Source organism: Arvicola amphibius, chromosome X (assembly GCF_903992535.2).
Source record: "Arvicola amphibius chromosome X, mArvAmp1.2, whole genome shotgun sequence".
Lineage (NCBI taxonomy): Eukaryota > Metazoa > Chordata > Mammalia > Rodentia > Cricetidae > Arvicola > Arvicola amphibius.
The window spans coordinates 65822062-65837679 of NC_052065.1; the positions used below are offsets into that span (position 1 = coordinate 65822062).

Here is a 15618-nt window from a genome sequence, read left to right on the forward strand (position 1 = left end):
ATAAGTATGTTTATAGGATTATGGGTAAGAATTGTTATGGCTGTTGTCATTTCACAAGAGCATAGGTGAATCAAGGTAAGGTACAATACCAAAAGTACTCCCCAACCTATTTGATGGCAGATGAAAACTGTATTAAGGGAGCTCTGTGTACAAGTTGCATGTAGCTTCTCAGATTGTAGTGTTAGGACAGATTTCTTACCTTAAAAAGTAGACTGTGCAGGGCTGGAGATCATGTAGGTCCACAGTACTCTCATTACCACTGTGAAGATAATCTTTGTTTACATGGGATCTCATATATATTTAACAGCTAAGTAAGCAGTCCTAGTCTCATAATACCTGAATAACTGATAAAGAACCACAATTTTCCTTGAAGTTTGGATAACTTTAAACCACTTTATATGTATACAAAATAATGTCACTAGTAGGCTCCTTTTGTTGTCTCATTGATCTAGTAGAACCTCAAGTACTATATTGATTAGATATGGAGAGTGGACAACCTTGTCTTATTCCTGTTTTCAGTGGTATCACTTTGAATTTCTGTCTGTTTGGTGATCTGGGATTCCCCTCTGTATGCTGTGAATCTGTTTTATTACTATTGGTTAATAAAGAATCTGCTTTGGGCCTATTGCAGTGCAGAATAGAGCGAGGTGGGAATTCCAAGCAGAGATAAAGGAGAAAAGAAGGTGTAGTCAAAGAGAAGCCATGTAGCTGCTGAAGGAGACAGAATCCCTGGAACCTTACCACTGAACCAGGAGCCTCATGTTAAAAAATAAAACAATGGAAATGGTTTAATTTAAGAAATCAGAGCTAGCTAGCAATATGCCTAAGTGAATGGCCAAACAGTGTTATAATTAATATACTTTCTGTGCTATTATTTCACATCTGGGTGGCTGGGAACAAATGAACAGCCTCCACCCAAAATGGTGCCCAACATGTGATAGAGGACTCTCATTGGTTAATAAAGAAACTGCCTTGGCTTTTTGATAGGGCAGGATTTAGGTGGGTGGAATAGACAAAACAGAAAGCTGGGAGTGAGGCAGATGCCTCGGGCTCGCCATGCCTCTGCTCTCTGGGTCAGATGCCATGAAACCCCGGCCCAAGATGGACATACGCTAGAATCTTCCCAGAAAGCCACTACCTCGTGGTGCTATATAGATTATTAGATATTGGTTAAAGCAAGATATATGAGAATTAGCTAATAAGAGGCTGGAACTAATGGGCCAGGTAGTGTTTAAATGAATACAATTTGTGTGTTGTTATTTCGGGGCATAAGCTAGCCAGGCAGCCGGGAGCTGGGCAGCAGGAACACAGCCCACAGTTCTTCACTACAAACATGGGGCACAAATCCACAACCCTAAGAGTAAGGGTCTCACATTTTAAAAATGTATGTAGGCAGCCCCACCCCAAACCCTCCTATCCATCCACAACCTCAGTGGAACTCTTTGAAACACAGCCTGCTATTACACAGAGAGGACCAAAAAGTGGTACACCTTACTCTCTAAACCCCCCATAATGGGGCAAAACCTGGAGCCCCTCCCCTTCCAGCCCCAGCTACTCTAGCCAGCCAACAGGAGAGTTTCCTGCAGGTAGGCTCTTTCATTACACCCACCCTTACCATCAGACCATGCAATCTACAAATGCTGCCATGCCCCAAAGTCCTCCTATCCTCCTGCAATCTCAGTGGAACTCTGAACCACAGCTTGCTGTCACACAGAGAGGACCAAAAAGTGAGTGACCAGCTACCCAGTGGAAAAACCCACTCTCTAGGCCCTCCATACATGGGCAAAACTCTGTCCCCCACAAGCCATGGCTCCTATAACCAGCTAGCAGGTAAGTTTCCTGCAGGTAGGATGCTCCAAAACCCCTGAGACACAGAGAGTGACAGTACAGAGCAGACCAAGAACAGTTTCAAAGATACAGACAGCCACTGCAAGGATTGGACTTAGATACAAAGTCATTGCTGGCATCATTAAAGGAAGAAATAGATAAGGGCCAATGCAAGAATTCATCCAACAACCTAAAAAACAACATGGTGACACCAGAAGGAAGACTTGACCATCCTAACCCAGAAAAAGCAGAAGAAAATGATTTTCAAAGTAACTTCATGGAGATGTTGGAGATCTCTAAATAGGAAATGAGAAACTCCCTTAAATAAATGAAGGAAGAGACAAAAATTGGAAGGCATTAATAAATCTCTCAAAGAAACCCAAGAACACCAAGAAAAAACAACAAACAGGTGAAGCAAATATTTCAAGTCTTGAAGTCTGAGATAGAGGCAATAAATAAGCACAAACCAAGGGAATTTTGCAGATGAAAAATCTGGATAAAAAATCAGGAACTATAAAGGAAGCATAACTAACAGAATACAAGAGATGGAAGAGAGAATCTCAGGTATGGAAGATATTATAGATGATATAGATTCTTTGGTTAAAGAAAATATGAAATCCAACAAATTCTTAACACAAAACATCCAGGCAATCTGGGACACCATGAAAAGCTCAAAACTAAGAATAATAAGGGTAGAAGAAGGAGGAAAACTACAGTTCAAAGGCACTGAAAATATATTCATCAAAATCATTAAAGAAAACTCTCCCAACCTAAAAAAGGATATTCTTATGAAGGCAAAAAAGTTTCAGAACACCAAATGAACTGGATCCAAAAAAACTCCCCTCACCATATAATAAAAAATGCAAAACACAAAATAAAGAACAAATATTAAAAGCCACATAGGAAAAAGGTCAAGTAACATATAAAGTGATACCTATCAGAATTACACCCAACCTCTCAATGGAAACCATGAAAGCCAGAAAGTCTTGGGAAGATGTGCTGCAGACACTAAGAGACCACAGATGAAAGTCCAGACTACTATACCCAGCAAAGCTTTCAATCTCCATCAATAAAGAATACAAGATATTCCATGACAAAACCAGATTTAAATATACCTTTCCACAAATCCAGCCTTACAGAAAGTACTAGAAGTAAAACCCCAACCCACAGAAGCTAACTGCCTGCACAAGATCACAGGCAGCAGATAACTACATACAACAAAATTCTAAGAAGGGAAACAAACACACTGCCACTGAAAAAATTTACAGCAATTAACAATTTATGGGTTATTAATATCACTTAATACCAATGGAATCAATTTATTTATAAAAAGACACAGGCTAAGAGAATGAATATAAAAGCAGGATCCAGCCTTCTGTTGTATACAAGAAACACACCTCATGTGACAATTTTCTTTCAGGGTCTGGGTTACTTCACTCAAAATGATGTTTTCTAGCTCAGTCGATTTGCCTGTAAAATTCAAGATGTCATTGTTTTTTCTGCTGTGTAGTACTCCATTGTGTAAATGTACCACATTTTCCTTACTCATAAGTCCTTTTTAAACACAAAGAAAAGAAAACCAGCCCCAAAGTCACAATCCTAGAGAACCTAGACAACGAGGACCCTAAGAGAGACATACATAGATTTAATCTACATGGAAAGTAGAAAAAGACAAGATCTCTTGAGTAAATTGAAAGCATGGAGACCTTGGTAGAGGGTTGAAGAAGAGGGGAGAAACAGGGAGGGGAGCAGAGAAAAATGTAGAGCTAAAAAAGAAAGAAACATACCTCAATCTCAAAGGTAGACATTACCTCAAAGTAAAGGGTTGGGAAAAGGTTCTCCATTCAAATGGACCTAAGAAACAAGTGTGTGTGTCTATCCTATTATCTAACAAAAAGACTAAACTAAAATCAATCAAAAGAGATGGATGACATTTTATACCCATAACAGGAACAATCCATCAAGATCAAGACTCAATCTTGGACATCTACACTCCAAATAAAAGAGCACCCACACATGTAAAAGAAACATTACTAAAGCTTAAATGGCACATCAAACCCCACACACTAATAGTAGGAGACTTCTCCCCAATGGACAGGTCACAAGACAGAAACTAACAGAGAAATAATAGAAATAACAGATATCATGAGTCAATTGAAATTAACAGACATCCACAGAACATTCCACCCAACACAAAAGAATATACCTTCTTCTCAGCACCTCATGGAACCTTATCTAAAACTGACCACATAAGCAGTAAGAAAGCAAACCTCAACAGATACAGAAAAAGTTAGAGTAAACACCAGTTATCTTATAGAATCACCATGGTTTAAATTAGAATTTCAGCAGCAGTGTTAATTTCAGAAAACCCACAAATACATGGAAATTAAACAGTGCTCTATTGAACCACCCATGGGTCAAGAAAGAAATAAAGGAATTAAAGACTTCCTAGAAATCAATGAAAATGAAAGCACAACATAGACAAACCTAAGGGACATTATGAAAGCAGTGCTAAAAGGAAAGTTCATAGCACCAAATGCCTACATAAAAAAGTGAAGAAAGCTCAAACTAGTACCTTAACAGCACACCTGAAAGCTCTTGGACAAAAAGAAGCAGACTCACCCAGGAGGAGGAGAAGACAGGAAATAATCAAATTAAGGGCTGAAATCAACAAAATGGGGACAAAGAAAACAATACAAAGAGTCAATGAAACAAAGAGCTAGTTCTTTGAGAAAATCAACAAGATAGACAAACCCTTATCCAAACTAATTAAAAGAGCAAGGAAACATCCAAATTAACAAAATTAAGAAAAGAAAAGGGGACAGAACAACAGATACTGAGAAAATTCAAAGGATCATTAGGTCATAGTATAAAAACATGTACTCCACAAAATTGGAAAATTAAAAAGAAACGGAAAATTTTCTGGATAAGTACCATATACCGAAATTAAATGAAGGCCAGGTGGACAATTTAAATAGACTTATAATCAAAAGCCTCCCAACCAAAAAAAAAAAAAGCCTAGGGCTGGATGGTTTCAGTGCAGAATTCTTCCAGAACTTCAAAAAAGAGTTAATACCTATAATTTTCAAAGTGTTCCACATAATAGAAACAGAAGAAACATTGCCAAACACTTTTTATGAGACTACAGTTACCCTGTTACCAATACCACACAGACTCAACCAAGAAAGAAAATATTAGATCAATCTCACTCATGAACTTTGATGCAAAAATACTCAATAAAATGTTGGTCAGGCTTAAGAGCATTGGCTCTTCTTCCAGAGGTCCTGAGTTCAATTCCCTGCAACCACATGGTGATTCACAGGTATCTGTAATGGGATCTGATGCTCTCTTCTGGCCTTTAGATGTACATGCAGATAAAGCACTATATATATAAATTTAAAAAGTACTCAATAAAATACTAGAAAATAAAATGCAAGAACACATCAAAAAATCATCCACCATGGTCAAGTTGGCTTTATCCCAGAGTAGGAGGGCATGGTTCAACATATGAAAACCTATCAATGTAATCCTTCATATAAATAAACTGAAAGAAAAAAATCCATATGATCATCTCATTAGATGCTGAAAAAGCATTTGACAAAATCCAACACCCCTTTATCATAAAGGTCTTGGAGATATCATGGAAACAAGGAACATATCTAAACATAATGAAAACAATATACAGCAAGCTGATAGCCAACATCAAATTAAATGGAAAGTCAAAGCGATCCCACTAAAATCAGGAACAAGAGAAGGCCACTACTGTCTCAAAATCTATTCAACATAGTTCTTGAAGTTCTGGTTAGTAAGACAACAAAAGGAGATCAGGGGGCTACCGACTGGAAAGGAAGAAGTCAAACTTTCATCATTTGTAGATGATATGATAATATACATAAGTGACCCCAAAAATTCTACTAGGGAAATTCTACAGCTGATAAATCTCTTTAGTAATGTGGCAGGATACAAGATCATCTTAAAAAATCAGTAGCCATCCTATATGCAATGATAAAGAAGTTTTGAAAGAAATCAGAGAATCATCACCTTTCACAAAAGCCACAAATAACCTAAAATATCTTGGGGTAATCCTAACCAAAGAAGTAAAAGTCATTTTTGACAAAATCTTTAAGTCTTTGAAGAAAAAAATTGAAGAAGATACCAGAAAATGGAAAGATTTTCCATGCTCTTGGATAGATAGGATCAACATAATAAAAATGGCAATCCTACCAATAGCAATCTATAGATTCAATGCAATCCCCATCAAAATCCCAACACAATTCTTCACAGACCTTGGAAGAACAATACTTAACTTCATATGGAAAACCAAAAACTCCAGGATAGCCAAAACTATCCTTTACAGTAAAGGAACTTCTTGAGGTATCTCCATCTCTGACATCAAGCTCTATTATAGAGTGACAGTAATGAGAACAGCTTGGTATTGGCATAAAAAAACAGAGGCTGACCAATGGAATCAAATCAAAGATGTGGATAGCAATCCACACACCTATGAACACCTGATTTTTGACAAAGAAGGTAAAAATATACAATGATAAAAAATGTATCTTCAAAAAATGGTGCTGGCATAACTGGATGTCAATATATAGAAGAATACAAATATATTCATATCTATCCCCATGCACAAAACTCAAATCAAAAAGGATAAAATACCTCCATATAAAACCACACTGAACCTGATAGAAGAGAAAGTGGGAAATAACCTTCAACGCATGGGCACAGGAAACCACTTCCTAAATATAACCCCAGTAGCCCAGACACTGAGAGCAACAGTAAATAAATGGAATATTGTGAAACTGAAAAACTTTTGTAAAGCAAAAGAAACAGTCAATAAGACAAAAAGGCAGCCTATTGAATGGGAAACCCATATCAGACAGAGGAATGATATCCAAAATATATAAAGAACTCAAGAAATTAGACAACAAAATTCTGAATAATGCAATTTAAAAATGGGATACAGAACTAAACAGAGAATTCCCAACAAAAGAATCTCAAATTGCAAAAAGACACTTAAGGAAAGGTCAGCATCCTTAGCCATCAGGGACCTGCAAATCAAAACAACTCTGAGATACCATCTTACATCATTCAGAATGGCTAAGATCACAAAACACCAATGATATCTTATGCTGGAAAGGATGTGAAGTAAGGGGAACACTCCTCCATTGGTGGTGGGAATACAATCACTTTGGAAATCAGTAGAGTGGTTTCTCAGAAAATTGGGAATCAACCTACCTCAAGACCCAGCAAAATCACTCATTGGCACATACCCAAAAGATGCTCAATGGTACTACAAGGACTGATTCAACTATGTTCATAGCAGAATTATTTGTGATAGCCATACCTGGAAACAACCTATATGCCCTTCAACTGAAGAATTAGTAAAGAAAATGTGGCACATTTACGCATTAAAGCACTATTCAGTAGAAAAAAAATGACATCTTGGATTTTGAATACAAGTGGATGGAAGTAGAAAATACTATACTGAATAAGGTAACCCAGACCCAAAAATATGAATATGGTATGTACTCAATCATAAGTGGATACTAGCGGTAAAGCAAAGGATATTGATTCTATAGTTCATGATCCTAGAGGAGCTAAGTAACAAGATGACCCTAAGAAAAACATACATAGATCCAGACAAGATCGCCTGAGAAAATTGGGAGTGTGGTGATGGGGGGAGTAGGGTGGATGGAAGGGGAAGACTGGTGGAGAAGGGGAGGGGGAGGAGAACTTGAGGAAATGGGATAGTTGAGATGGACAAAGGGCAGAGATGAAAGTAAGGAAAAAGTTATTTTGATTTAGGGAGCCATTATGAGGCTAGCAGGAAACCTATCACTAGAGAAGTTTCCAGGAATTCACAAGGATGACACTAGCTAAGACCCTAAGCAATAGAAGAGAAGATGCCTGAGCTGGCCTTTCCCTGTAGTCAGACTGATGAATATCTTAAATATCACCATAGACTCAAGACAGCATCATGTTCAGCTCTTTTTTCCTAAATTGTACCAGGTGAAAAGTGAGGAGGAATTAGAGGATTATTTTTTATCCTCCTAAAGTTCAAATATGTCTACCAGGAAGCTGTTAGCTGAAAATTGATGATCTGACATTTAAATAACAATCTAATGAGCTTTGCTGATTCATTTGGGAACCAACTACTAGAAAAAACTAAACTAAAAACTAACCCTGTCTAATGGAAGAATCTAGGGAAAAAACCAAAGAATTTAGCCTAGGGATAAGTTTATGCACAATGATTGTTTATACAATATACTTGAATTGAATAACACAAAATAATTAAAAAGACTTACTTATAAATACTTTTGTATATTTCATTTCTACCATTGGTAGACAGTGCCAATTCAAATGTCACAGGAGAATTAATATGATCACATTTTTCAGTACAGGTCAGAGTCCATGAAACAGTAGCAGATCTTGTTTGAATATTAGAAACCTAAAATGTTAGAAATGCAAGGAATATACTTAAAAATCATAATGTGTAATTTTGAATAAAGTCTTTTGTTCAATCTTAATTGATATTAGGTGTAACTCCAATATTAGGTGCTGAAATACTGGGATTAAATAACTAGCCATTAATTTTATATTTAATGATACTGTATTGGTTATTATTGCATTGCTGAAGAGATTATAAAAATTTATCGCAGTAAATGCTTCAAATGAATCTTCTATTAAAGAAAACATCACAGTGAACGTGCAGGGTCAAGAGAGAAAAGGTAAAAAGAACACAAAATTTTCAATTTAGTTACTTACCACAGGCTTTTCAAGGTTGGAACAGCAGGGTTGTGGTCTGTAGTCTGTATTGTTTTCTAAAATTAGAAAAATCCCACCTCAAACAATAATAATAATATATTGGCAAGAACAGGATAAAAAAGTTAGGTCTATTATCACCTTTCAAATACATCAGCACAATGAAAATTACAAAGACCTAATGACAACTTACACTAAACACTAAAACAAGAATCTGATCAAAATATGCATTAAACTCAGCAGGATATTACAACATACCTCAATTTAAGTAAAATCAGACAGACTAAGTAGGATTAAAATTTGCAATGTTTCATTAGAAAACAACCAGAAAAGCATTCAAGGATATGCAAATTTTGCAAGAAGATGCCTTTTAAACTATATGTATTTGTGTGTGCATATGTATGTTGATGGGAATTTAATCCAGGGCCTTTCACATACTATACAATCTCTCCACCTAGATGCTTTCTCACATTTTTCATGATTTTAAGAGGCAGCCTAATTATGATTTTGCATACACTAATTGGTCTTCAAAAGAAGAATGAGAGTTCTGTTACTTGCTACAACATATAAACCCAAAAGACATTATGCTAAATGAGATAAGTCAAGTCCAGAAAAATAAATACATCATGATCCCACTTACATGGAGAATTTTGCAGAGTGAAGGAAACATTAGCAGGAGTGGGGTGGAAGTTAGAGAATGGGTAGATATTGAACAAAGGAAGGAAATTTTCATATGAGAGAAATAGATTTCTGAGAGCTATTGCATGGCAGGATGACTCTAGTTAATATAAGGTATATTTGCTTCAGGAGCACCTTCTGCTCCTTCAGCCAATAGCCACTGAGATACCAGAACACTGGGTGTGGTCTATTTCTCTTTAAAAAAAGAGCAGCAGCCCTCTGCTCGCTCTCTTGCTTCCAACTCTTGTTCCAGCGACTAGACTCCTGACTAGACTCCTTTTCTGGATGTCTGTGTTTTGTAAGTTTTTCCCTAAAATAAATACCCCTTTAAATCCACACTGGTGTGGGATTGTTTTGGCACATTATCTGGCATTGGCATAGATTTTTGATGTTTATATATGGATACAAAGTTAAATTATATTAAATATTGTATACATGTGTGCTTCTACCTATGTTTAAAACATTTTTATGTATTGATATATATTGTATTGATATATATATTTACCATATTGCAGTGTACATTTCTACTTCTGATTAAGATATTTATATATTGTTTATACATTGTTTACATTTGAAGGTCATTGTCCTCATTTATTGCACAGTTGTTTATTCTCTTAGTCTTTAAGTTAGATAGGTATTAAGAATTGTAGATCAATAGTCATCTATGTCTGTCATATTTATAGTTACACTAATCAGGTTCTTTAGATACATAGAGATTATATTCTGTCTAAATAATCTTCAACCTCTTCAAAGAGCTGTAAAAAGTGGCATTTAATTTAATCTTAAAGTTCTGTGGTAGTGAGATACAATCACTCTTGGCAACACCGATCTATTCCCGAGAGATTGTTGAGCACCAAAGACATTCCACTTGGAGCTTGTCTTCTTCTTGGCAAAACTGGCCTCTGGGCAAGGAACTGCCCATACCTCAACTACTGACAAAATACATAGTATCTGAAAATGGATAAGCAAAACTGTCAAATCTTGCCAAGACAAGGTAAGACAGTTTTGAAAAATCTCTTGCCTTTAAAAATAATCTGTCAGTTATTCTAGGCCTTAGCTAAAGTTGGTTGCTTCAACACTGCAAATGATGGAAGCAGAGGGAAGGAGTCACAGTGGAGCATTGGGCTGAGCGCCCAAAGTACCATTGAAAGGGGGAGGAGTGAGAAATATGACCAGAGAGATCAAGATGATGATTGGTACACCCACTGAAACAGTTTACCTGAGTTAATGAGAGCTCACCAACTCTGGCCAGACATGAAGAAATCAGCATAGGACCAAAGTAGGTCCTCTGAATGTGGGTGACAGTTTTATGGCTGGAGCAGACTGAGGGGCAACTGGCAGTGGCACCAGGATTTATCCCTACTGCATGAACTGGCTTTCTGGATGGATCTCTTGCTCAGCTTAGATATAGTTGGGGGGCCCTTGGTCCTTCCTCAAAGCAATGTGCCTTACCCTCTCTGAGGAGTGGATGAGGGGTGGGATGCGGTTAGGAGGAAGGAATGGGAGGAGGGGAGAGAGTGAGAAGTAGGATTGGTAAATATAATGGAAAATAGTTATTTAAAATAAAATTAAAAACGAAAGAAAAGAGAAGAGTGCATACTGGGGTGGAGAGATGGCACAAAGGTTTAGAGCACTGGTGATCTGGGTTCAGTTACAAGCCCCCATACAGTAGTTAACTGCCTGTTAATGCCAGTCCCAGGACATATGATGCCCTCTACTGGGTTTGGCAGGCACTATACACACACAGTGCAGAGGCTTCAGGTGGACCCTTTGTACACCTAAAAAGAATCAAAATCTCAAAAGAAGGAAAGCACATATTACCATGATGCTCCTGGTATATAAATGTTGCTGGTGGTGGTCGCAGCGGTAATGGTGGTAGTGCCGGAGGTGGTGGCATCTGCTGTGGAGCAGCTTCTTGGAAGTAAGGTATTGGGAATTCCCCATGAACTGGGGGATACATAAGCTGAGAGGCCTGAGGGAAAGTTAGCAGTGGCGGTGCTATGAAGGGTGAGACCTGCTTCGCAGGAGCAGTCAGGGGCATGTGGTAGTCAAATGTCTGAGGAACAATTTCTTCCTCCACCTAAAACACAAGACAGAATCATAGTAAAATCCACAGAAATCATTATGTTTCTGATTTATACCATATCTTGTTAATTTAGTAATCTATAACATCAAGGACCAATAATCAAGAAGGCACGATCATTCTTTTTTTTTTCTGCATGTATCTTGTTTTCTTTTGAGACAGGATCTCATTATGAAGTTTCTGGAACTCACTGCATACACCAGGCTGACTTTAAACTCACAGAGATCCACCTGCCTCTGCCTCCTGAGTATTAAGATTAAAGGTGTGCACCACCATGCTTGGCTGCAGGTAACTTTCTGTTTAAAGGAAGTAATTTCTGGCACACTTCAAAACCTTAAAGTGTACCATATAATTCAAAAGTACCCTTTATAAGCCTCACTTTCTCAATACTTTACAAGTGGAAACTACTGTGAATTTATTAAGAACACTTCTGAAATTTGCTTTTTTCTTCTTATTCTATCACAGTAGCATTATTCCTATTCTGTACTTTTCTTTTTTATTTAATAATAGACATTTGAAGACTTTTCTGTATTGGTTTATAATTATCCCTTTCTGCACTTTTGAGACAGTCTCTCATTATGTAACTCTGGTTGTACTGAACCTCACTATGTAGACGAGGCTGGTTTTGAACTCACAGAGATCTGCCTGCCTCTGCCTCTGCCTCCCAAGTGTTGTGATCAAAGGTCTACACACCAGAACCATTTCTATTTTCCCATTTTTTGCTTATTGTTAAAGTGCTTTATTATCCTCATATGTTGTAGTCACTCATTTATAAGCATGTGTTCATTTTCAAACCTCTTTGTGAGTATAAACAGCACTATAAGGAATATTATGTATATGATTAATATATCATTCCAAAGTTGTAAAAATAAATCTGTCTGAAAAATTAAAGAATTTACTTAGTGAAGTATTCAAAGTGAAATTTCTGAGTGCAGGCACAGGTGCTCTTATATTTTGATTTGGCAATTTCTTACAAGTAATTTTGTTTAGAATTAAAATACACCATGCTGACTTCTTTGGCATGTTTTGTATCTATACCACTATGCAATATACACAGCTGAATAAGCTAGGAAGCAAAGGCTTTGAGGAAGGATAACAAGACATCTCAAGTGTATAGTCAAGGCCACTGGATATTTTCTTATTCTCAGTAGGAGTGTTATCCATCTTCTCATTTTATGTGCACAATAAATATTTGAAGAATTTCTTAAAAATTGAAAGAAATGGCAACAGTAATGTAAATAAATACATATTTCTGAAAAATCTGTTATCACACACTGGCATAGTAAAAATGTTAGATGATAATATAGTGCTAGACACTAAAGAAAAACCGCATTAGCCTACCTGCGATGTGTAACCAGGAGGACGGCATATTGGTGGCAAATTACCAGTTGCAGCTGTCAGTAGTATGTCATCCAGTCCTAAGAGAATTATTAATGAAGTTTAAACAAAGTCTATTACAGAACCCATTTAACTTTGCATAGTAAAAATCATCACTGAGCTTCAACAATAGCCACTTTGAAAGGATATTGTCACATAGTCCCCAAACCCATTGCCAAAGTATAGACGAATCACTAGAAATTCATTTTGACCAATGGAATAGCATCAAGGAACATTATGAGGACTTGTAAATTGTCTTCTAAAAATATTGGCAAGCTCATCGTGAATGAAAATAAGCTATCATCTTTCCGCTAGTGTTCTTTCACTTAGTATGGTTATATTGCCTAAAGTTTTTCTCTGCGTCATAAAATAATTTCTTGCAGTGATATTACCTAATAAAATGAAAGGAATTTTTATTTTAAGGCTTCCTTCTAATAATATTAAAGTGAATATACAGACATACATGTGTGTAACAAGTGTCAATGAGAAAGCGGCCTGTAAGAGAGCTAGGAGGGTATATAAGATAGTTTGGAGGGCAGGAAGGATAGGGGAATGATGTAGTTATAGTATGATCTCAGAAGAAAAGAAATAATTACAAAAGTGAACTAGGGGCCTGGAGGGATGGCTCAGTGGGTAAGAACACTCACTGATTTTCCAGAGGATCTAGGTTTCATTCCCAGCTCCCACGTGATGACTCACAGCCATTGGTTAGCTCCAGTTCCAGGGCATCTGATGCTCACTACTGACCCCCAGGGGCACTGCACACACATGGTGCACAGACATCCATGCAGGTAAAACATTCATACACATAAAATAAAAATAAAGAAATCTCAAAAGCTAAAAAAGTGTCCAGTTTTTAGGAAATGATCTAGTATAAAGAAGGGCTTAGAACTATACATGTGATGCTGCACTTTTATACCACAAATTTTAATATCTCAACTACACATTTGCATAGCAGCTGAAAATTATATTACAGATACTTATGTGTCTTACTTCTTTGGGTTATTTGAGTTTTCTTCATTGTTTGAGACAGAGTTTCTCTGTCACAGCCTTTGCTGTCCTGGAATTCCCTTTGTAGACCAGACAAGCCTGTAACTCGGAGATATCTGCCTGTTTCTGCTTCCCAACTGCTGGGATTAAAGGCATGCATCACCACCCAGTTATTTGAAATTTTTTACAATTAGTATTTCGTTGTAAGAATACATATTGAAAAACAGAAAACCAGGATAGCCCAAAACAATCTTATACAATAAAGGAACTCCTGAAGGCATTACCATCCCTGACATCAACTTTTATTACAGAGCTACAGTAATGAAAACAGATTGATGTTGGCATGAAAACAGAGATGCTGCCAAATAGAATTGAAGACCCAGATATTCATCCACACACGTATGAACACTTGATTTTTGACAAAGAAGCTGAAATTATACAAAAAAAAAACAACGGAGAAAAGAAAGCATCTTCAACAAATGGTGCTGGCGTAACTGGATGTCAACCTGTAGAAGAATGAAAATAGACCCATATCTATCACCATGCATAAAACTCAAGTCCAAATTTGATTAAAGACCTCAATATAAATCCAACCACACTGAACCTGATAGAGGAGAAAGTGGGAAGTAGCCTTCAATGCATAGGCACAGGAGACCACTTCCTAAGTACAACCCCAGTAGCACAGACAATAAGAGCAACAATAAATAAATGGGAACTCATTAAACTGAGAAGCTTCTGTAAAGCAAAGGAAATAGTAAAAAAGACAAAAAGGAAACCTAGTGAATGGGAGAATATCTTCACCAACCCCACATCAGACAAAGGACTGATCTCCAAAATATATAAAAATCTCAAGAAATTAGACATTACAATTCTAAATAATTCAATTAAAAATGTTGTACTGAACTAAACAAAGATTTCTCAACAAAAGAATTTCAAATGGTCAAAAGATACTTAAGGACATGCTCAACTTTCTTAGCTATCAGGGAAATGTAAATAAAAACAACTCTGAGATACCATCTTACACCTGTTAGAATGGCTAAAATCAAAACCACTAATGATAGCTTATGCAGGAGAGGATATGGAGTAAGGCAAACACTCGTCCATTGCTGGTGGGAATGCAAACTTGTGCAACCACTTTGGAAATTAGTGTGGTGGTTTCTCAGAAAATTGGGAATCAACCTACCTTGGGATCCAGCAATACCACTCTTGGGAATATACTCAAAAGATGCTCAATCATACTACAAAAACATTTGTTCAGCTATGTTCATAGCAGCATTATTTGTAATAGCCAGAACCTGGAAACAACCAAGATGTCCCTCAGTGGAAGAATGGATAAAGAAAGTGTGGCACATCTACACATTAGAGTACTACTCAGCGGGGGGAAAAAAAAAAAAAACCAATGACATCTTGAATTTTGCATGCAAATCTATGGAATTAGAAAACACTATCCTGAGTGAGGTAACCCAGACAAAAAATATGAATATGATATGTACTCACTCATTAGTGGATACTAGCCATAAACAAATGACATTGAGCCTATAGTAATGAGGCGAACCCAAAGAAAAACATATATAGATCCACCTGAAAGTTGGAAGCAGACAAGATCACCTGACAAAATTTGGGAGCATGGGGGCAGGGGGTAGAAGGAAGGGGAGAAGGGGAAGAGGAGGGGAAAAGGAGAGGGTTGGGGAGCGCTTGAGGAAATGGGATAGTTGAGATGGAGGAAGGACAGATATGAGAGCAAGGAAAGAGATATCTTGATTGAGGGATGCATTTTAGGGTTAGCAAGAAACCCTGCTCTAGAAAAATCCCCAGGAATACACAAGGATGACTCCAGGTAAGACCCTAAGCAATAGAGGAGAGGGTGCCTGAACTGGCCTTGCCCTGTAGTC

The 15618-nt window shown here is 37.2% G+C and overlaps 1 protein-coding gene across 1 annotated transcript in view; it reads right to left on the reverse strand.

Moving 5' to 3' along the window:
• Positions 1-15618, reverse strand: part of LOC119804318 (fibronectin type III domain containing protein 3C1-like) — a 67863-nt gene that overhangs the window by 32806 nt on the left and 19439 nt on the right. Inside the window, 5 exon segments of the mRNA XM_042054332.1 lie at positions 200-259; positions 8142-8284; positions 8602-8657; positions 11098-11356; positions 12701-12777. Of these exon segments, the coding sequence (XP_041910266.1) occupies positions 200-259; positions 8142-8284; positions 8602-8657; positions 11098-11356; positions 12701-12777 (595 nt within the window).